At 32.0% G+C, this 22,038-nt stretch overlaps 2 protein-coding genes and 1 long non-coding RNA gene across 57 annotated transcripts; 2 read left to right on the top strand and 1 right to left on the bottom strand.

The window, feature by feature from the left end:
* The first annotated feature begins 538 nt into the window (after nt 1-538).
* On the top strand, nt 539-5,044 carry LOC112786633 (uncharacterized). The gene is made up of 2 exons (XM_025830000.3): nt 539-3,169; nt 4,546-5,044. Exons 1-2 carry the CDS (start codon nt 592-594, stop codon nt 4,950-4,952), a joined length of 2,985 nt encoding a protein of 994 aa, XP_025685785.1. The 5' UTR covers nt 539-591; the 3' UTR covers nt 4,953-5,044.
* A 3,488-nt stretch (nt 5,045-8,532) lies between these two features.
* LOC112783119 (uncharacterized) lies at nt 8,533-12,558 on the top strand. 6 transcript variants are annotated; one of them, XR_011879044.1, is made up of 9 exons: nt 8,533-8,730; nt 9,133-9,188; nt 9,697-9,739; nt 9,869-9,998; nt 10,079-10,268; nt 10,398-10,502; nt 10,925-11,091; nt 11,184-11,279; nt 12,254-12,558. It is a non-coding gene; the product is annotated as an uncharacterized lncRNA (long non-coding RNA). The 6 variants fall into 6 exon arrangements; XR_011879043.1 differs by having other exon boundaries at nt 8,543-8,888; XR_003193297.3 differs by lacking the exon at nt 12,254-12,558 and having other exon boundaries at nt 11,184-11,561.
* Nucleotides 12,559-13,958: 1,400 nt separating this feature from the next.
* On the bottom strand, nt 13,959-22,038 carry LOC112782672 (AUGMIN subunit 1). 50 transcript variants are annotated; one of them, XM_072230322.1, is made up of 15 exons: nt 21,461-22,038; nt 20,906-21,065; nt 20,772-20,821; nt 20,474-20,694; nt 20,265-20,326; nt 20,105-20,177; nt 19,835-19,953; nt 18,074-18,381; nt 17,446-17,564; nt 17,209-17,350; nt 16,473-16,611; nt 15,787-15,910; nt 15,549-15,657; nt 15,065-15,196; nt 13,959-14,957 (listed from the first exon to the last, which is right to left on the bottom strand). In XM_072230322.1, exons 9-11 carry the CDS (start codon nt 17,457-17,459, stop codon nt 16,498-16,500), a joined length of 270 nt encoding a protein of 89 aa, XP_072086423.1. In that variant the 5' UTR covers nt 17,460-17,564; nt 18,074-18,381; nt 19,835-19,953; nt 20,105-20,177; nt 20,265-20,326; nt 20,474-20,694; nt 20,772-20,821; nt 20,906-21,065; nt 21,461-22,038; the 3' UTR covers nt 13,959-14,957; nt 15,065-15,196; nt 15,549-15,657; nt 15,787-15,910; nt 16,473-16,497. The 50 variants fall into 39 exon arrangements, with proteins under 50 accessions (XP_072086423.1, XP_072086449.1, XP_072086421.1 ...); XM_072230320.1 differs by having other exon boundaries at nt 15,787-15,905; XM_072230325.1 differs by having other exon boundaries at nt 18,074-18,366.

Genomic DNA, 22,038 nt, shown 5'->3' with positions numbered 1-22,038 from the left:
TGCTTGGACATAAATACTATTAAGTAAAACACTAAAGTTCATCAAGACCCTTGTGAGTATCATGGACCACTACATCGCTTTCCATTGCACTTTTTTCCATTCTCAAGTCTTAACACAAATGTCGACATTCAAGTGTTGGCACTTTGGAAATTAGACAAAGACACTACTTATTCTAAAAGAAAAGTATAAGGAGAAAATAAAAATATTAAATAATATAAATAATAAATATATTAAATATTTAATTTACTAGGTGTATAGATAGTTATTCTAATATTAAGATTTAGATAAATAATTTAAATGTATAATATATTTTTACTTTATTGAATTAATTTTAGAATCATTATTCACATTATTCACAAAAATAATTGTTTATCTAACAAAATCCCATTCTAAAACATATGCTGAAATGTTGATATGTCTAGCTTTTTGGTTACGTTTATGACTCATTCTCCCTTCCCAAGCAAAAACAACGATATATCAAACAAACGCGTGAAGCAATGCAAGTAAATATTTTCACTTATAAATATCTGTATGCGTATTCATTAAGGAACCATGAGTTCCAACTCAACACATAGTTAAATACTTAAATTCATGACAACAATGTTGTTGCTCCTTTGTTTCCTACTCGTTCATATTAGTGGCATTGCATGCAACTTTGCCACAGACAAAGAAGCCCTTCTTTCATTCAAATCCAAAGTCATTGACCCCCAAAACACACTCTCAACTTGGACGACAGACTCCCACCATTGCGAATGGTACGGTGTGAAGTGCTCCAATATTGGAAGAAGGGTCAAATCTCTGAATCTAAGAGGACTGAGCCTCTCTGGAAAACTACCCTCTCAACTCTCGAAACTCACTTACCTTCACTCACTTGACCTCTCTGCCAACTCATTCCATGGCCAAATTCCACCAGACATTTCTTACCTTTCCCTTCTCAATATCCTTTTCTTATCTTCCAACAATCTCAGCGGCTCAATTCCACCGCAGTTGGGACAACTCAAACGTTTACATAGCTTGGATTTGTCTGTGAATAATCTCACGGGTGAAATCCCTTCAACGTTGTGCAATCTCTCATCTCTTAAGTATCTTGCCATTGCAAGGAATCACTTGTCAGGTGAAATTCCAACTCAAATAGGCAACCTTGGCAATCTTTCGCAGCTTCAGCTATCGGAAAATGATCTCAGCGGCCAACTTCCCTCTTCACTCTTCCACATCTCTCAGTTAACATACTTGTCTGTCACATGCAACAATCTCTCAGGAAAGTTGCCAGCTTCTTTAGGATTTTCACTTCCAAATATAAAGAATCTCTCCCTTGCAACAAATAGGTTTGAAGGGCCGATTCCTCATTCCATATCCAATTCTTCACAACTTGAGTACCTTGATCTTTCTAACAACTTCTTTCATGGGAACTTGCCTTTCTTCAACAACTTTGAAAATCTTGTATACCTTACTCTTGGAAACAATTCTCTCTCTTCCACCACTTCCTTGAATTCTCAGTTCTTTGATTCCCTCACAAACTCAACTAAGCTTCAAGTTCTCATACTCTATCACAACAATTTGGCTGGAGAACTTCCAAGTTCTATTCAGAATCTGTCTACCAAACTATATTGGTTCTGTGTAGCTGATAATTTTCTCACTGGTAAGATTCCTCAAGGATGGAAGGAATTTCAACATCTTGAGTTTTTATCTTTTGAATCCAACCATTTCTCTGGTGAGTTGCCATCAGAGATCGGATCTCTAAGTAATCTGGTGGAACTTTCAATAGATGATAATGTATTGTCAGGGGAAATACCAGATATTTTTGGGAATCTCACTTCTCTGTCTACTATTTCAATGGCATACAACCAATTCACAGGTAGAATTCACCAAAGTATAGGACAATGCAAGTCACTAAACTTTCTTTATATTGGAATGAATAAGCTTGGTGGAACTATACCAAAGGAGATTTTCGACCTTCCTGGCTTAGTACACTTATCCGTTGGAGGAAACTCATTGCATGGATCAATTTCATCTGGCGTGAGTACCATGAAACAGCTTGAGATATTTGATGTTTCCAACAACCATTTTTCAGGTTCCATTCCTTCTGAAATAGGAGAATGTTCTACCTTGAAGATACTTGAGATGGGGAGAAACAATTTCAGTGGCTTAATCCCAACTCTAGGGAGTTTAGCATCCTTGGAGACTTTGGATCTTTCTTCAAACAACCTCGGTGGCATTATTCCTGAAAGTTTGGAGAAGCTGCAGGATCTAAATACATTAAATTTGTCTTTCAACCATTTGGAAGGACAAGTTCCCATGAAAGGTGTTTTCATGAACCTTAGCCAGGTTGATCTCCGTGCAAATGACATGCTTTGTAGCATTGACATGGAAATTGCAAGGAAGTTGGGGATACTTTTATGCCATGTGGGCAAAAAGAAGAGACATATTTTACTCCCTATCATTCTTGCAGTTATAGGTGCTACTATTCTTCTCATTTCAATGCTTTCTCTGTTGTGGATAGTAATATTCAAAAGGAGGAGAAGTAGAGAGAGTAATGTCAATTCAACATCTGCTCTAGTGATGGGATTACCTCAAAGTATGTCATACAATGAGATACGGATTGCCACAGAGAATTTCGCAGCTGAAAATTTGATCGGAAAAGGAGCATTTGGATCTGTTTACAAGGGCGAGTTCACCCTAGACAGCGGTGAAACCACCACCTTTGCTGTTAAAGTGTTGGACATGCAACAAAGCAAGGCTTGTAAGAGTTTCAATGCAGAATGTGAAGCTTTGAAGAATGCAAGGCACCGGAACCTAGTGAAGGTTATTACTTCTTGTTCCAGTCTTGATTCTAAGGGAGAGGATTTCAAGGCACTTGTTATGCAGTTTATGGCAAATGGAAACTTGGACATGTGGTTACACCCAAACGATGATGAGTCAGGATCATCTCTAACTTTGTTGCAAAGATTGAACATTGCCATTGATGTTGCTTCAGCTATGGACTATTTACACCATGATTGTGACCCACCAATAGTTCACTGTGATATGAAGCCAATGAATGTTCTTCTAGATGACGACATGGTTGCACATGTTGGAGACTTTGGATTGGCAAGGCTTCTTTCTGAAAATGCAACACACAAAGAAAGTGGCACACTTGGACTTAAGGGATCAATAGGCTACATTGCACCAGGTACAAAATATTGCTTCCATAAACCATATTAATCTTTATCTATTATATATTACTAATTTTACAATTAAAATATGCCACATATTATTCTCTCATTACAATTGAAATTAAAATTTTCTCTCTAAAATTAAAGAGTTTTTTCTTCTCTCTTTCCTTTTATCTATCTCTCGCATTTCTTCACTCACTATATCTCTCTTATATATCATTATCAATAACTAATTATAAATTTGACAATCAAAATATACAATATAACATTCTCTCATTGTATTTAAATTAAATTAAAATTAAACTTTAAATATAGCGATATTATATATTATATTTATATATTACTAACTAATTTAATAATCAAAATGTGTCACATGACACTCTCTTATTAAAATTAAGAGAAAATATTTTTCTCCAAAATTAGTAAATCCCCTTTTTACATTCTGTTATCTACATCTCTTTTTTTTTTCTATTTTTCTCTATCTTTCCCACTTTTTATATAATTTATAATTTATATTTTATATTAGTAATTTGACAAATCAAAATGTATCACTATATATTTTTCATTACAATTAAAATAAATTTTTTCATTCAAAATTAACAAACTCCCTCTCTCATTCTTTTTCTTTATCTTTCTCTCTCTTTTCTCTCATTCTCTATTTTTCTCAATCTTTCTGTTATACAAAAAATAAAATGAACAACATAATATAATTCAAATAAAAAATATTATTATATATATATTTTTTTATTTAATTTCAAATTTTACTATTTATTTTTTTAATCTATATTTTTATTTATCTTTCTTCGAATATTTATTATATATAATTTAGAGAGAATATTAATGTTGTGATTAAAAGTTAGAATCAAGATTTAATTATTTATTTAAAAAAATAATTTTGAGTTAATTTTATAACTATCAATATAAATTTTTTTTATACTAATATCTAATTATATTTTTATATACATAGAAAAAAATATTATTTTTAAATAACAAGTATAAAAATTAATTATTTCTATTTTTGAACCAAATTTAACACCTAATCAAATATAAAAATATACACGTTAAATTCTTTCAAATTTTAGATAACAAATATTAAAATTAATTATTAGTAAAAAATTAAACTCGTTCACATGAAAATAATAACTAAAAATCTTATTATTTGATTTTTTTATCTACGGAGACTCTGGTCTTCTTAGTCGATAATGACTTTTGTCTCCTACAATCTTTTTATAAGATAGAGTAGTTTAATTGTATAAACTTTTGTGCCATAATCTATAATTTCAAGACAAAATTGACCTAATTTTAAAATATTTATATTCGCATAATGTTATTATAGATAAAAATACTAATTCATTCTAATATTGGGGTTATATTTATCTATATACAATTTCAGAATACGGGGAAGGAGGGAAGGTTTCAACAAGTGGAGATGTGTATAGCTTCGGGATCTTAGTGCTGGAGATGTTCATAGGAAAAAGGCCAACTGATGAAATGTTCAAAGAAGGGTTATGCCTAAACAAATTTGCCTCAGCAATGGATGATCATGAGAATAAAGTAATAATGAAGGTTGGTGATGGAAGGTTTCTTACAAATGAGAGTAGTGAATATTCAACACAAAGCTATAGCATTGAGGTTGATAACCATAGTGTGCATCATTGGAGGCGCAAAGCAGAAGAATGTGTAGATGCAGTGATAAGAGTAGGGTTGTCATGTACAGCTCAACAACCTAAAGATCGTTGCACCATGAGAGACACCTCAATTAAGTTGCAAGCAATTAGAAAGTCTATGTTTGCCTTGTGAATTTGATATGATTTCATGCTCAAATTATTATGATTATTTAAATTAAATTAAATAATATTTTTTTTTAACATCAATAAAAGAAAAATCACAAAGAATATATAGTTTATTTTAGGATTAAGTACTGTACGATTTCGATCTTTAAGGTATAGATTGAATTTTTTTTTTCTTTCCAACCTTTTTTTTTGCATACAAAATTGTCCCTAAAATTTAACTTGATTTTAAATTCGTCTTTACTTTAGAGATCAAAATTATACGAAAATGGTGGCAGAAACGGAGACAAAGGTAGATTGTGGGCAGCTTCTTCTTCTTCTTCCTTTCTCCCTTTTTATTCTTCCATTTTCTCTTCACAGGAACAAAAACACTCTTTTTCTCTTATTTTTTTTATTTTATAATTTTTATGAGTAATTTGATTTAAAATTTTAATATTTAAATAAAAATAATTATTTTAAAATTTGATTTTAAACTTTAGGAACGATTCTGTATACAAAAAGAGCTTAGAAACAAAAAAAAATTTTAACTTATACCTGAAAAACTAAAATTGTATTTAACCCTTTATTTTACCTATGTAATTTTTTCTCGTAATCATCTAGTATATATATAGCTTGTGCGCAAATTCGCAAACCATGTATTTGTAAGAAGTATTTTTTCATTTATAGTATCTGCTTATGCTCTACTTAGCTTGCGGATGTTTTTTCTCCTAGTAACCGTGATTTATCATTTAAATTGAGATGGACCTCTAACAGAAATTTTTAATAGTATAAAATTGAATTGAATTCTAATGTTTGAAATGAATTAATAAAAATATAGAATTGAAATGTTTATTAAATGAATTAAAATTTTATAATTGATAACTTTTTTTTATTAAATTATATAAAATAATTAAAATACATCTAAAAATATTAAATTAAGAAAATATTTTTATTAATTAAAAACTAAATGATTTTTTATGGTTGATTATAACGACAAACCAATAACAAAAAATAAATATAAACTATCAAGAACCAACTTAGCAAGTAAAAAAAAGTTTAATTATTAATAATAAATTATAGTAACTAATTCATGTTATTAAAAGAGAATAAAATTATGCCACTTTTTGTTAGTGTCATAATTGACACAACTTTACTTAAAATGTTCGGATAGATTGGCAAACGCTTGGTGTCATTAATCTAAGTTAAACAATTAAAATCTATATGTGTGTATATTTTTTTAGATTTACATAGTAGATCTTTAAAAAAAATGTATATATTATATTAAGTAAGTTGAAGGAAAGGAAAAAATAGAAAATGAAGATGGTGAGAGAAGAGAGAATGTGTGATGAAAGGTGGGATGTATTGAGAGAAAGTGAGTGAAAAAAGTTAATAAGAAGTAATTAGATTATAAAGACATTTTAAATTTTAAGTGAAATTCCAATGGAATGGAATTCTAAATCAGACCTATTTGAATTGGAATTGATTTTGAGAGAAAATAAAGGAATTAAATTCCATCTAAACTAATTTAATTATTTTTGTTTTAAACGATGAAATTGAATTTAATTCTCATCCTTTACCAGATATAATCGACTGCAAAGGGGGTTCCATAGTATATTTTTTAGTATCTTTTTTCTAGTGCAATAAAGTTACATAGTGTCTATTTTTTGTTGAAAAAAAAAGAGAGGGGTATTCTCATGGGTTTGCCTTGGTATCGTGTTCATACTGTTATATTAAATGATCTCGGCCGCTTACTTTCTGTCCATATAATGCATACGGCTCTGGTTGCTGGTTGGACCGGTTCGATGGCTCTATATAAATTAGCAGTTTTTGATCCCTCTGATCCTGTTCTTGACCCAATATGGAGACAGGGTATGTTTGTTATACCCTTCATGACTCGTTTAGGAATAACCAATTCGTGGGACGGTTGGAGTATCACAGGAGGTACTACGCCGAATCCGGGTATTTAGAGTTATGAAAGTGTGGCTGGAGCACATATTGTGTTTTCAAGCTTGTGCTTTTTGGCGGCTATCTGGCATTGGGTCTATTGGGATCTAGAAATCTTTTGTGATGAACGTATAGACAAATCCTCTTTAGATTTACCAAAAATCTTTGGAATTCATTTATTTCTTGCAGGGTGGCTTGTTTCCAAACACCCTGTAAACATCAAGAAAGCGTAAGGCTGATTTGGCATGTCAAAAACTAAAATAAAGTACAAGAAGCTGGCTATGATGAAAAAAAACTCCTCTTCTCTTTTTTCCAAATTTTATTTTGTATGTAACATTAAGCTAATTTTAATTTAACTAAATCTTTTAATATTATAAAAAAAGATAAAATATATTTTTTATTTTTGATGTCTATCAAAAGTTTTAAAAATACTCATAAATTTTGATTTGTTTCAATTTTATTTTTTAAGTTTTTTATTTGTATCAATTTTATCCTTCTTACAAATTTTTTTATAATTAATATTTTTCTTTCCAATTACACTACAAGAAAAAATGACTTTTAGCGGCCATTTATTTTGCTTTTAGAGACAATAAAAATAGCTGCTAATATATTTATCGGCAATTAGACATTAGCCGTCTTATGCTTTGCTGCTAAAAGGTTTTAGCGGCAATTATAACATTTGCCGGTAAAGACCTTTTTAATGGCCGCAAAAAGTATATAACTATTAGTGGTCATTTTTTAGCAATTTATATGGCCACTAAAAGTAATTCTAAAATTGCAATGTTATTCATTTTTAGCAGCCATTATTATTGCCGCCAAAACCCATTTTACCAGCAATTTATATGGCCACTAAAAATAATTCTAAAATTATAATGTTATTTACTTTTAGTTGCCATTACTATTGCGGCTAAAATCTTAAGACTTTTTTTTAGTTATATTATACTCAATTTTTTAGAAACAACGAAATTCTTTTTTTTTCTAGAATTTCAATTATTTGTGGCAACAATAATTATTATTATTATTATTATGCATAATATAAATATACTAAAATTAATTATTACAAAATGAGATATTTCATTAAACTTAAAATATTGATACACAAATTTTTCTTAAAAAAATAATAAATCATGTTACAAATCTAAATAACAAAAAATGCTACAAGCTTATAACTATGTTACATCAAGTTAGGCTATAATAGTAGCAAGGAAGAAAATAAAGGAATGAACATAAGTTATATATAAGTAATAAGTTGCCACTGTATCAGAAACAGAATAGTAAGCCATTGTCTGCACGCAGTAACAATTCCAAACAAACAAAATAAATAAATGAATAAAAAGAGAAATCAGGAAGCCATCATTGGCAATAACAATTAAAATTAACAAAACTTAAATCAATAAAATTAGCCTATGCTCGTACTTGAAGTCACTTAGAGTGTCAATTATCTATGTATAATGAATAAAAAAAATTTGGTTAATCAAAATAACACTATAAAATTCTTACTTGATTGTGAGTTTTTTAATGAGAGTTATTATAAACCTTCACAATATATTTTAATGGTGACAATTTATAAAACCTCCCTAAATCATTAACAATAACTTCCACAGCCCAATCAATACTAAAAAAAATTTTAGCCCAAATAAATATTAGCTCATAATAAAAATTGAAAAAAAAAAAAACAGTAAGAAGGCTTCGACAAAGAAAAAGAGAGAGAGAGGGAGAGGGACGATTCATCACCGCCGCCATTCATCTCCTTGCCGCCGTCGTCTCCTCCGTCAAGCGTTGCCGGTGGAGTTATAAATGGAAATCGTGGAGCCTCTGAATTTTCATTGACCTCTCAGAGTGACGATTTGATTTAGATTGTTGAGGTAATGCTTCAAATTTTCCGCTTCTCCGTCGTCTTCCACCGTGGGTTATGCCACTGGTTTTGCTTTTTCTCCGTCGGCTTGAAGCACTCAAAGTGCGTTTCGGCGCGGATTCGGTGCTGCTAACTGAGGAGATCAAGAAGGCGAGCTAGCAAGTCTCTGTAAGCTTCGATTGAAGCCACGTTCAAAACTATCAGATCTCGTGGAACTGATTTCATGTCGTGTGGAGTCATTACAATGAGGATTTGTTCCTAATTTTTTCTTGTTCTTTGCTTTCTTCAATTCTTCAAATTTTTTCAAAGATATTAGATTTTGTGATAATTTGATGATATAGTTTTGGCAAAATTATACACAAATTCTGCTTCTTATGTTCTAATATACTCTTCTCTTCTGTTAATTTTTCAGGTCAAGACAGAGAATTTGATATAGATTTAGTTAAGTTGATTTGATATATTATAAAGGTGAATAGACATTGAAAATTTTGATTTTTCTTGAAGTAAAAAGGATGTTAGGGTTCATAGTTTAGGTGATCATTAAGTTCAATTGTTTCCATTAGAGGTTATTCTCCTTTATTGATGTAGATTTGTTGAGATATATCTATAAATTAAGTGTTTAGTACTTTGTTGATTCAAATTTCAAAATGAAAAATAGTTATCTTTTGTATACCTTCAAGTTGTATCATTTTTTGCTGATCAAGATTGGTAGAAAAATTTCAGTATATAGCATAATAGTTGTTTAAAACAAACATAGCAATGTTCATGTTTCTCATTCAAAGTAGACATATTTAATTTAATGTTCTGTTTTGACAAGTGACTATTACTAAATATGTCATATGAAGTTCTTGAACAAGCAATAAATTACTTCAATGATTCCAATAAAGGTAACATATTTGTATTATAACTGTATAGTATTTACTAAAAAAACTAAACTATGGTTAATCAGATCTACTTTATCGACTCTATTTTGCAGGTATTTTCTATCAATTTCTTTGGGGAGTGGGGTGACGAGCCAGGTGAGCGTAGTTATTAGTTTCCTCCCATTCAACCTGTTGGTCGTGACGCTTACAGCGTCTTTTAGTATCTTCAACTCTTCAATCTCTCTTTTCAATTTTATTCAATTTTCCCTCATCTTTCTATTTCAGCTGCGCGACAAATTCAGAGTCCAAAGAAGGTGTTGCCATCAAAAAGATCGGGAATGCCTTTGACAACAGGATCGATGCCAAGAGGACTCTCCGGGAAATCAAGCTCCTCTGTCACATGGACCATGATCATGTAATCAATTTCATTTTTCTCTAATCAGTTTTTTATTCGGTTTTGGTTTTGAAGTTTTTGGTGTGAATTCTGTGTGGCAGGTGATTAAGATAAAGGATATAATAAGGCCAGCGGAGAGGAAAAAGTTCAATGATGTGTACATAGTTTATGAGCTAAAGGACATGAGAATCTGCCATTCATTCTTCTTCTTTAATGAAACTAACTGCAACCATGACAATGGAAGAAGACTCCTTAGCTGCACTTCCATTTGACAAAGCTGTTGAACAACAGGTTCAATTTCTTCTTTACATTTTCTCTTTACACTTCAAAGTTTAGAATTTTTCCTTCTTAGCTCTATGATTTTTTTCTTTCAATTTTGAATTTCTTATTTTTCTTTCTGGCATAATTACTGCTACATAGGTAGTAAATATGAATGAAGAATTACATGCCACGATACAATGTTTTAATTTGGAGAAACACGTCGATGCTCGCATGAGCTTTGGTGGCAACGGTGGAAAGTTGCAGGTTTTTTTTTATTATTTTATTTGAATCTCTTTGAATTTTTCTTATCTTAGCTATGTCTCAGTTCTATTCTATGGCTAATGATTAATCATATGAATACCTGTAAGTAGTGTGTAGAAAATACTATACCATTACCACAAGATGCTCAAGTTCTATTCCCAATTTTTTTAAAAAACGGATATTTCTCATAATGAGGATCACCTACATGAATTCAAGATTCAAACTATGCCATGGAGTCCTTCCTAAAATTTTCAATTTAGAGTAATTAAGATGTAGGACTTTTAGTTATAAATCCGCCTATAGTCTTGCTAGTTACAAAATTTTCATAAACTTGTATACAGCAGTTACCAAATACTACTTAGCAATAATAACTTGCACCTCCATTTGTCACATGATACATGATGATTACAATCTGTTCACTGCAGATTTTGGATGCTATGTGATGATTCAGGGGGATTTTAGGGTATAAGAAGATAAGAAACATCGGGCGACCTATCAGGCATTAGGTGATTCTGAAAAGAAGCTCCAGTTTTATTCAGCCAGACAAATAGCCTGTCGCTTGCTTGGAAGCAGGGGTTACCTCTGTCAGAAGGTTTAATTTAAAGTGATTTGAGCAAGGTCTTGCCGAACGATGGTGATATGCCTTGGGCATCTGCTCTTACAGATTATTGTTTAATTTTGTAGTGCTGGCTTCCTGTGGAGGAGGATTGTATGTGTTCAAGAATCAATTCCTGCTCCCTCTGGCTCGGAATGAAATTTTGATTGTATATGCATCCCAAGGTTATCTTTTTTCCTCCCTTGCATTGGTAGTTTACCGATGAACAAGTTGATTTTGATATGCATATAAAAGGCTAATTAAGAGAATCAAAGGTTGAGGACTTCCTAGATTAACATACTTAGGAATCCCCCAATTCTTGAATAGTTGTTAGATATATTTGTTTTGTTAATGCACCTTATTTATTTTTTGTTAGTATTTATATTTGTTTTTCTTATACTCAAGAAGAAGAAAAGGAAATTAGTGTTGAAAAAGGTACATAAATGCAGAGATAGTATTTGCAGCTAGCTCCACTTGCCCATTGTGTGGTTGTGTTCCTTTATTTTACCATGAAAAAGAGGTATTTGTGCATTTTGCATATAACACAGCATGTGGTCATAATATGAAGGCCAAAACACTAAGACTAATTTACAGAAAAAAATAGCATATATAAGATAATAAAATAATGAAGATTATTAGCATGTGTGGCATGCATGCATGATATGATTGTTATTTGTTTCTGAAAGAGAATATATAGTACACATTGCTATAGATGTATATCATGATTATTCTCTATCACTCTTTTATTCAGTACTATCTATTCTACCATCATGCTATGCCGGTTAGCTTATCCTCAATTATTCACTTTCTGTACAAATTTTCTAAATGAATCAAAATGATCAAGGGATCAAGTTGACTAATGTATTTTATTCATAGAAACTATTTGAACTCATTAACACCAGACCAAAGAAAGCATTAACTCTTAATTTTGCTTTTGATCAAAGTTCTAATTTTGTTGTGTGTAAACCAGGATGCTGTGGTCTCTCGAAATTGACTGTCTACTTTGTTTTGTTTCTAAAGATAATTAATTCTTTTATTTCTATTTTTTAATGATACTTTTATGGCTTTTATTTTTTCTATTTTGTTGCATTGATGTTTACCATTATGAACATATGGCCTCTTATTTCAATGTGTACTCTACTCTTAATTTTTTGAAAAGTGAGAGAAGAATCTGCTTGCAATGAGGGGAAGAGTTTTGGTATAGGATCTCAGATTCATGACAAGGGACATAAGGATGAGGTGTGCATTTTTGTTGTTTTTATTATTCTAAATGTAATGGTTGTTCTATGACAGTTCTTACATGTTTAGCAGTATTGATTATGGAATAAGGAATATATATTGGCATGTAGTTTATTTTTCATACAATAGGAAATGCTTTAAGATAAGTCGCCGAAGCTGTTAGCTGGTGTATGCTTTTTCTTTCTACTAAGCTTGCAATTAGAGTTATTTCTAGTTTTTGGACAATGAAGAGTATGTTTCATAGATGAAATGATTAGTGAAAAACTAAATGTGGAAAACAATTAGTAGCAATTAATCTCATATTTGAAAACAATTGACAATAGCCAGAGTTAGGACTTCAAGTTTGTTGCTGCTGCTTTTTTTTTAATTTGAGAATATGTAATTTTGATGAGATTAACGAATGATTTGAAATTAAAAATAAATAAATAATTATAGAATTTATGGAGGTTTAAAAAGCTTACAAAATAGTTAATTTTTTTAAATTAAAAAATTAATTTGTGGGGTTTTAAATTGCCACAAAAGTGATTTAAAACTGTCACAAAAGTCCAATATAAAACCCCCACTAAACACACACAAAACCTCCACTGAATAGATTGTGGAGGTTTTTAAAAACCCCACAAAAGACCTCGTGGCACCTCAAATTTTGGGAGTTTTAGAAACCTCCACAAATAAGAAAAAAAATTGCCACAAATAAATAAAAACCTTGTAGTGTGAAAACAAACCATACAAATGTTCTTCAAATTTTTGCTTCCATCTCTCTTCATAATTCATACACCTCCTAAAATATATCTTTAAATCTGTAATACTATCAAACTGTAAATGAGTTTAAATATCAACAAAATAGAGAGTAAGTCACTAAGTCTAAATTACTAAGAAATTTGGCATACAACTGTGACACTTGACACTATAAATTAAATCAGAGATATGAGAATAATCACCTACCATCATATTTCTTGAGAATTGTATTCTTGGTACTCAAGTAAAGTGGCCACCTCTTTGAAAATGCTAGGGACATTGATGATTCAGCAAACACTCAAATAGACTATAAAATTATCAAAAGCAAGCATGTTTACACACAATAATTAAAACAAAAATAAGGGTTTATACATTTAACTACACTACAAAAAAATCACTTTTAGCGGCTATTTATTTTGCTTTTAGCGGCAATAAAAATAGCTGCTAATACATTTACCGGCAATTAGGTATTAGCCGTCTTATACTTTGTCGCTAAAAGGTTTTAGCGGCAATTATAATATTTGCCGGTAAAGACCCTTTTAATGGCCGCAAAAGGTATATAACTATTAGCGGCCATTTTCTTGGCAATTTATATGGCCACCAAAAGTAATTCCTAAATTGCAATGTTGTTCATTTTTAGCGGCCATTACTATTGCCGCAAAAGCTCATTTTACTGGCAATTTATATGATCACTAAAAATAATTTTAAAATTGTAATGTTCTTTACTTTTAGTTGCCATTATTATTGCCGCTAAAATCTTAAGACTTTTTTTAGTTATATTATACTCATTTTCTTAGAAGCAACGAACTAACCTTTTTTTTCTCTAGAAGCTCAATTATTTGTGCCAACAATTATTATTATTATGCATAATATAAATATACTGAAATTAATTACTACAAAAAGAGATATTTCATTAAACTTAAAATATTGATACACAAATTTCTCTTGAAAAATAATAAATCGTGTTACAAATCTAAACAACAAAAAATGCTACAAATCTATAATTATGTTACATCAAGTTAGACTATAAACCAATCCCAATGACAAATCCTACGAAGCATTGCCATGGCATGAAGGGTTGTTGCAAGCATTCCCAACCAGCAGTATCATCAATCACAGAAAATTAAGAATATAACATTATCATCTACATAAGACTTTCTTCAAACAAAATCCAAAGACAGGTAATTGCCCAACATATGGGAGCGCATGAACCTCCACAATTTGGCTGTGACCCCTTTTGGGCTTTCATTTGTGCTGTCGTAGTTAACTATCACAATTATAGTGGTGTAACATCAATAAACCCAATACAAAAAACAAATCATTTTCGGTAGAAGATCCAAACATCATTAACTTCTGGTGCTTGATCTTAGAAGAATCACTCCAAAATACAATCATAGATATTGATATAAATGGATTTCAATACTAAGATTGCAATGAGAACTTTACCTTCACTTTTTTTCTCTTTTCCAGGATACTTTTCCACTTTCTCTTCTTTATTTCAAGCCATCCTTGATAATCAACATTTATGTCAACATTTTCAGATGATATTTTCTTTTGTTGAATAAGTGAAAGTGACTCGTCCTTGCTACTATTATCAATGTTGTTGCTGAGAATTTCCATGACCACTGAGCTTAATTGAATTCCCTTCATTATTAGCTTTATAATGTCGTATAATTGGTCTAGGACCAATTGGCAAATTTCTGGCCTTGTTTCCAAAATCCTCCAATCACTCACAGTCTCTTCATCAGCCATAAGGCTGACACCATTAGAATCACTATTCCCTTTTGAGTGATCATCCCTTTTAAATGAGTTAAAGACATTAACTAATTTTCAATGACTAAAATTGTCCTCTTTTTCACGAACTTTCTTATGCAACCAATCTGGATGAGCTACTCGAAAAACAGAATTTGCAATCCGTAAGTATTAAACTCCTCAGAAAAAATACAAAAAATACAAGAATCAATTACTTCAATATGCCAAAAGAAAAACTTTAAACCTTTTGCATGGCAGCGGGAATTGTGACAATTTTTTGAATTGTTGAAGAAAAACTCAAATGGTCTGGGCATTTGACCTTGTATACCGTGTAACTTGGTACCAAGTTTTCATAAAACTTCCTAGTATAATGAACCTGCAAAAATTAAATTCAATTCAGGTTCCTTCAACAGAGGAACAAGACAGCAATTCCAAAATTTCCCACCAAGCTAGTTGAAAATTTTCTAAGATGCAGTTCGGCATTTACCCACCCAACTCCTATCAAAACACCGAAAACAAACACAAACAATAACAAACAACCTAAAATGTCTATTACTTCCTGTAGCTAAGCATAAATATTGGTAATCATCCATAATAATTATGTTCACATTATTGATTATACTCCACCAAATAACATAGTAAACTAGAAGGAGGCGAAGAAAGATCAAAGTTGAAAGAATTCCTAGAAGAAACCATCTTAAATATAATATGTAGCAAGAAGAAATTACACTGGTGCCAGGAGCAGGAGTGCAAATCTGATGAGCGAAAATCCTAACTGTAATATTACTGCTTTTGAAGAACATTAAAGCTTCTCACAAACTTAAAAACTTGTTTGTACTGAAAGCAAAGCAAAGAAAATGAAATTATTATGTCAGGCAAGTCATTTCTACAGAACCATTAGTTCTAATATCATTAGTATATAGTTAGTATATGTATAGGAATAAGAAATTAAATTAAGAAAACTACCAATGGCATCAACGTTGCTCCAGTAAATCTCTTTCTGAGGGTGCTGAAGAGGATCTCCATAAACCTCACTGGTGCTTGTAAGCAAGCTAAGAATCTGGCTCCAACTAATTAATTATTCCCTAATCTTGCCAACCATCAGATTTTGAATAATAAAATATTCACATCAAAATTCCATACAATTATATCAATTTCCAGATAAACTGGCTCAAATAGTAGGAATTTCATAATTTAGAATTAAAAAAAAAGAAAATAAAATTATTTTTCAGAAAATTAGCTACATTGAGTTAAAAATTAAAATAAAAACCACTAAATAGATGGCAGATCATAGTTACCAATAAAAATTGTTATTTGTTAATCATAGTATACGTTCGCTTACAGGTGTTCCCTACAGAGATGATGAGTTTTTTCTTATCACTAAGCAATAAACTAGCAAAATATTGTGGGTGGATGCAAAAGAGATAATTTTTAACTTTTAGATTCTTAGATTAATTGCTGAATAGAAATAAGCAAATGGCTTAATATAAATTGCCAAAATAAATATAACTTGTCTTCTACTTTCAACTTTCACTTGAATATGTGTTCCATCAAGATGAAAGCACGAACAGATATCCTCAATCCTAATGATTTATCTATATCAAATACTATGATGCTTTGTGCTTGAAGCTAATAATCTTGACCAGTATTACCTGGAAAACTTTTATTAGTTTCAGTTCACCTCTTCGCTTGATTTATCCATATCAAATACTGATCATTTGTATTATTGATTGCCACATCAACATTTAGCATAACACAAGGGCATGAGATTGTCAATTTCCTTTCAAATATCTACAATGCAATAAGTATGAAAAAGATTCTTTACAATTCTAACTACCAAGATTCTAAATCGTCAAAAGTAGGCAGAAAAAATTAAGTTTTGGAAGGGAGACATAAAAGGGTAAAGATTAAAAAGGGTGAAGCTAAATGAATTGCCTACACCCTAACAAACAATCACCGAAATCTAGCCTACAAATTTTAGCAAAGTCAACAATTTCTGAAGTATTCCTCAACAAGAACAAGTGAACAGTTAAACCTTATCCCAGTAACAGGATCAGCTTCCTGGATCTAATAATGGCATAATGTTCTATCAAAAATCATGTTCATGTTTAAACCGATAAGTCTCTTTTAATGATTTGCATATAGTTTTCTTTAGGACCCCCTAAATTTAGCTACAAGACTTCACCAAACATATTCAAACCACCTAATTCTACCATCTGTTCTACACGTGGCACTACCCCAAATCTCTTTCTAATGCTTCCATTCCTTATTATATCTTGTCTACCGAACCCATTCATTTATTGCAACATGCTTGTATGGCTGTGAATGCCATCTTGATTAAGTATGACCTCTATTATGAACCAAAGTTGTTAAAAAACCAATACCAACCTTCTGGCAGTATTTCTTTAAACGATCTTTCAACCTTGATTGTTGCTCTGTCTTGGACAGGTCAAGAAAAGATTTTGATAACCTTACATTAGCACCATCAACAAAATCAGACTCAATCTGCTTCTTTATATGATAATAGTCACTGAAAGATTTCAAATAGATATTTCAATCAATTGTGTACAAATAAATCTACAATATGCTAATGATAGCAAGCATTAACCAAAAAGAGAGGCACACCTTTTCTTTGCCATGAATGTTTCTCCATCCCAAGCCCACTCAAGTTTGCGTAGACATGTCTTTCCAGGATGGTTGAAATCACATGCAGCGCAAACCTCATCTGAAACAATCGACGGTGGCTACAAATAGGAAAGAAATGTCACATAAGCCACCAACATGCATCATAACTTCAGATTTCAGAAAGATAAATCCCAGTAAAACAGCATAAGCAGCACAAACATTCTTAAATTTTCTTCCAAATTTTTACTTGGAAGTTGATAGAATCAAGAAGATATCATTTCTAACAGAAGTGATCATCCACATGAATCTGGCCAGAAAAAGCTAAGAAACCATTGTGATATTGTGGTGAGATGCATGGCCACTTTTGCAAGTTTCTCCTACTATTCAATTTTTTAAAGAAATCCAGCCAAGTAAAATTGGCCTGGAGAAAACGTTGATATTCGAGAGTTACCTGAAACACCTAAACAAAAAATTAGGATCTGAAACATTTAAACACTTCGATTTCATATTGATCTGCCAGATTGATTAGGATCAAGCAAGCAAACGTAGCAAAAATAATAACAGAGAGAGAATCAAATGTTTCTGAATATTCAAACCAAAATCGAAAAAATAAACGGAGAAGACCTACCGCAGCGACGATCTTGTGCGTCTACACGCAAGAACGGAGGCGGTGCAAGCGGCGGAGGTGTGGTGTTGCGACAAGAGAAGCAACGGTGGCTGGAAGACCTTGGCGACATAGATCTGAGATGAACAAATGATGATAGCGATGCGGATCTACGCTTTCTCTCGATCTCAGAGGCGGAAGAGGAGCCTTTGCTCGATTCTAGAAGCCTTTGGAACTGCGGCGGCGATACCGACGACGATGAGCTTAGAGTTTCGTGGTGATCTCTCTTCTATCTCTATTTCAAGCAATCTCTCGTTCTGTTTGTTAATTGGCTAATTATTATGAAAAAAATATTTTAGGAAGAATACTAGTAGCCATAATACTATGGCCACTAAAAATTTTTAACTAAAAGTATCTTTTATATATTTTTTAGTGGCAATAATAATAATTGCCATTATAATATATAGTATTAGTGGTAAATATATAATTGCCATAAAAATCAACTTAAATAAAACAAACAGTGGCCATTAAGCTATTGCCGCTAAAAGTTAGTCGCTAAAATTAATATTTCTTGTAGTGCTAAAACATAATGGTATATGCTTGTAGAAACTATAAAATGAATCAAATCTCATCAATATTATACATAGCAAGTGCTACACCTAGGACTTTGAAATTGAAAATATCTAGTTCTATTGGACTCTCACTAACTTCAGGGACTACATAGACATAGATACAATTTGATAAAAAAAAGTCAATGATGCTTAAAATACCAAATACATGTCCAATCACAAAATAGCACAGGAATAGAAAAATTGATTGCATTCTGCATAAAGGCACACAAGAAATATTATCATATAATTGGGGGATTAATTAGGATACCATTTGTACAAGAGTCCCGATATTCCTATAATTAACTTTGAGATTTGATCACAATTTGGAATTAATTTTAAAAGTTAATAACTTTTTCTGATAAGACACCTTATTTTCAAGTCTTCTTTGCGTAAGTTTGGTCCCCATTTCTCTTTTCATGCTTTTTTATTTTCAACATCAAATTCAAGTCCTCCCTCCCAAATTAAAAAAAAAACACATTTTTTTGCAACTTGCTGATGCACCACTATTTAGAGATATATTTTGTACTTAATTTGAGTGGTTTTCTCAACATTCTATCACACTTATTCATATAAAATGCATAGTTTTGTATTTCCTTCCCAATTTCACTTAATGGTTGAAAACATGCTTTTTAGGCTTTAATTGTGCTATCTTTTTAATCTCTCTCTATTACTATTCGATGCCATGATTCGTTTGTTGAGTGATTTCAAAATTTATAGGAGCAAGAATGGTCTAGAAGAGAGGAAAGAAGCATGCATGACTTGCTAAGTTACTTTTTAATCACACAAAACCTGAATATACCAAAAAGACTCAAACTATTTCCAGAAATAATTAGCTCAAATAAAATTAAGCTAGCATGCAATATTATCCTATAGAACTACCCTATGCTAATTAAATATATACTCGTCATAATATTTACCTAAATTCTATTCCATCAACTTGGCCATATATATAGACACAGCACACACATTCGACTTGAAGAAATTAGGAGTATAGATAATTAACTAATTATTATAAAGTAACAATAATGTAACTCTTATATGAGAGTTGATTATAGACAAGCTGCAACAAAGTAACATTGACCATTTGATCCCAAATATTTGTGCCCGAAAATCAACACATTGAATTAAAACTAAAGCAACAATTATTTGCCAATAATAATAAATTAAAACTTGCCTTGAGATAATTATTCATCATTGATGAACATAATTGCAGTGCATCCCATTTATCTATAGCATAAGCAAAAACCAATTTAGCTTTATTTGCGATCCCCTCATTTGATTTCACGTGATCATCTTGTCAACATAAGAGTTGAAGGCAATGAGCTAAACCAGCTTATGCTCTAAGACCTCATTTTTCACTCACAGTAAGCCACAAAATACTTGCCAAATTCCAGTAAAGCAGAATGCTTAAAGAGAATAAAATCCTTCGACTAGTTAAACTTACAAGAATTAGGAAGTCATTAGTTAGCCTATTCTCACGATCAATGTCCTTATCCTGATTGTTTCCACAATTTTCACTGCAAAATTGTTTTAAGCCATAAGAATCACAATTTGGATCCAACATGGCCCCTCATCCCAGAAAAATTAAAAGTAAGAATTTAAACCTTCTCCCAATAACAAATCGTGCAACAATGCCCTTCTATCCTCCAGTTTCTTCAAAGATGCACTTGCAAAGAAAGAACTCTTAATGTTAAAACCACCTCTAATCCACAATCTCAGTGAGCAAATCGTGCAATATTAATCATGACAGAGTAATTTAAAATGTTAGTGATTTCTAATCAAACAAGAGAAAGAACAAAACATATATAATTACCACTTCCCATCCAGACATTGCGAATGGCGTCCCTATTCTTCTGGCGGCCAAATGTTGTGATTACACCTATCATGACCAAAGGCTTTCCTTCAAAGTAAATCCCATTGGTCTCAAGCAGTTGCTTCAAAACAAAACCCTTATTCCTAGCAGCAGCAAGTTCCATCTCAAGGGAATAGAGCTTCTTGTGTTGTTTCCTAAACAATCACACGATGGAACAAGTACTGAACAAGTTCCAAGCACGAAATGATCATCATTAACAAATATCCAAACAAGAATTAAGAGATCAAGTTGAGTGAACCTGCAGATTATGATCTTCAAGGTATCTTCTACCGATATCGCAGATTGTCCCTATAACAATTAACAGAACGAAACCCTAAGCATGATTAGACTAAAATAAATAAAAATCAAATTGTTAGGAACTTGAATAATTACCTGGCCAGTGATCCTGTCAAGCTATTTGATTGCAACTCTGGTAAACATACCAAATACCAACTTTAGCTTCCCAGCTCCATTAATTACAGTATCAGTGGCCTGATACTGATCACCAAAAGCATGCCCACCAATACAAATGGACCGATTCAAATTCCATTATCTAAAAACAATTTAAAAGTGCATTACTATTGCATCTTAGAAGGTTCAACACACATTCATGTTCAAAAACATGGACATGACCCTAAAATAATGTGTCCTTGATGTAAAATGAGCATAAGTAACTTGATCAAAGTATTGTCCTTCAAACAATCATCATCATCGTCATCTCAGATCACAAACCAAGAAAGTAATAATAATTAAGATTACAAAAATAGAATTCATCAAATCTAGACTTAGGAATTCCAACAATCAATCCCTAATAAAAAAAGATAAAATTAAAAATTAAAAAGGAAATTGGTAAAGCGAGAATTGAGGCCCAGTCAACAATTTAATATATAACTTCCATGAGTCTCACTAACTTGAATTAACTTGAATCACGATTAATTAGAACCGTACCTTGGGATCGGTACTCAGAGGCCTTCTGGTGGAAATCACGAGCGACGAGACGCGCAGCTTCGTCTTTGGCTTTGGAGACGATTAAGAGGTCGTGCAAATGCGAGATGCTGCGAGGCGTGTACTCAAACTCTGTAACGGGTTTGCCGGTGGCTTCAAATGTCTTTGCCAACCACTCACTCACTTCCTCGATCCGAGAAGACGCATCGGAGCCGCTTTTCGGTTCTGACTCCGCAGGATTCTGATCGGCCATTCGTACTTCGAGTTAGGAGAGACAGAGTGCAATATGAGAGGTGATTTTGGGATTTGTATTGACGTCACAGCTTGTTGCTGAAGATCGGCGGTGTCAGAAAAAGGCGTAGATGTCAGAGGTTTGGGCATTGCTACCAGATCTAGAGATGAGTTAGTGGAGGAGGCGCCTTTGCTCGACGGCGGTGGCGATGGTGGCAGCGACGGATACGATGAGATTAGGGTTTTGGCGGTGAGACCATTTTTCACCTTCAACATAAGCTAGATCCCTTTCTCTTTAAATATCTGAATCAACATTTTTTACACCAAAGTTCTAAGAAGCACAAGCAATA

This window comes from Arachis hypogaea, chromosome 20, assembly GCF_003086295.3.
Source record: "Arachis hypogaea cultivar Tifrunner chromosome 20, arahy.Tifrunner.gnm2.J5K5, whole genome shotgun sequence".
NCBI lineage: Eukaryota > Viridiplantae > Streptophyta > Magnoliopsida > Fabales > Fabaceae > Arachis > Arachis hypogaea.
This window is presented reverse-complemented; position numbering and strand designations above follow the sequence as displayed.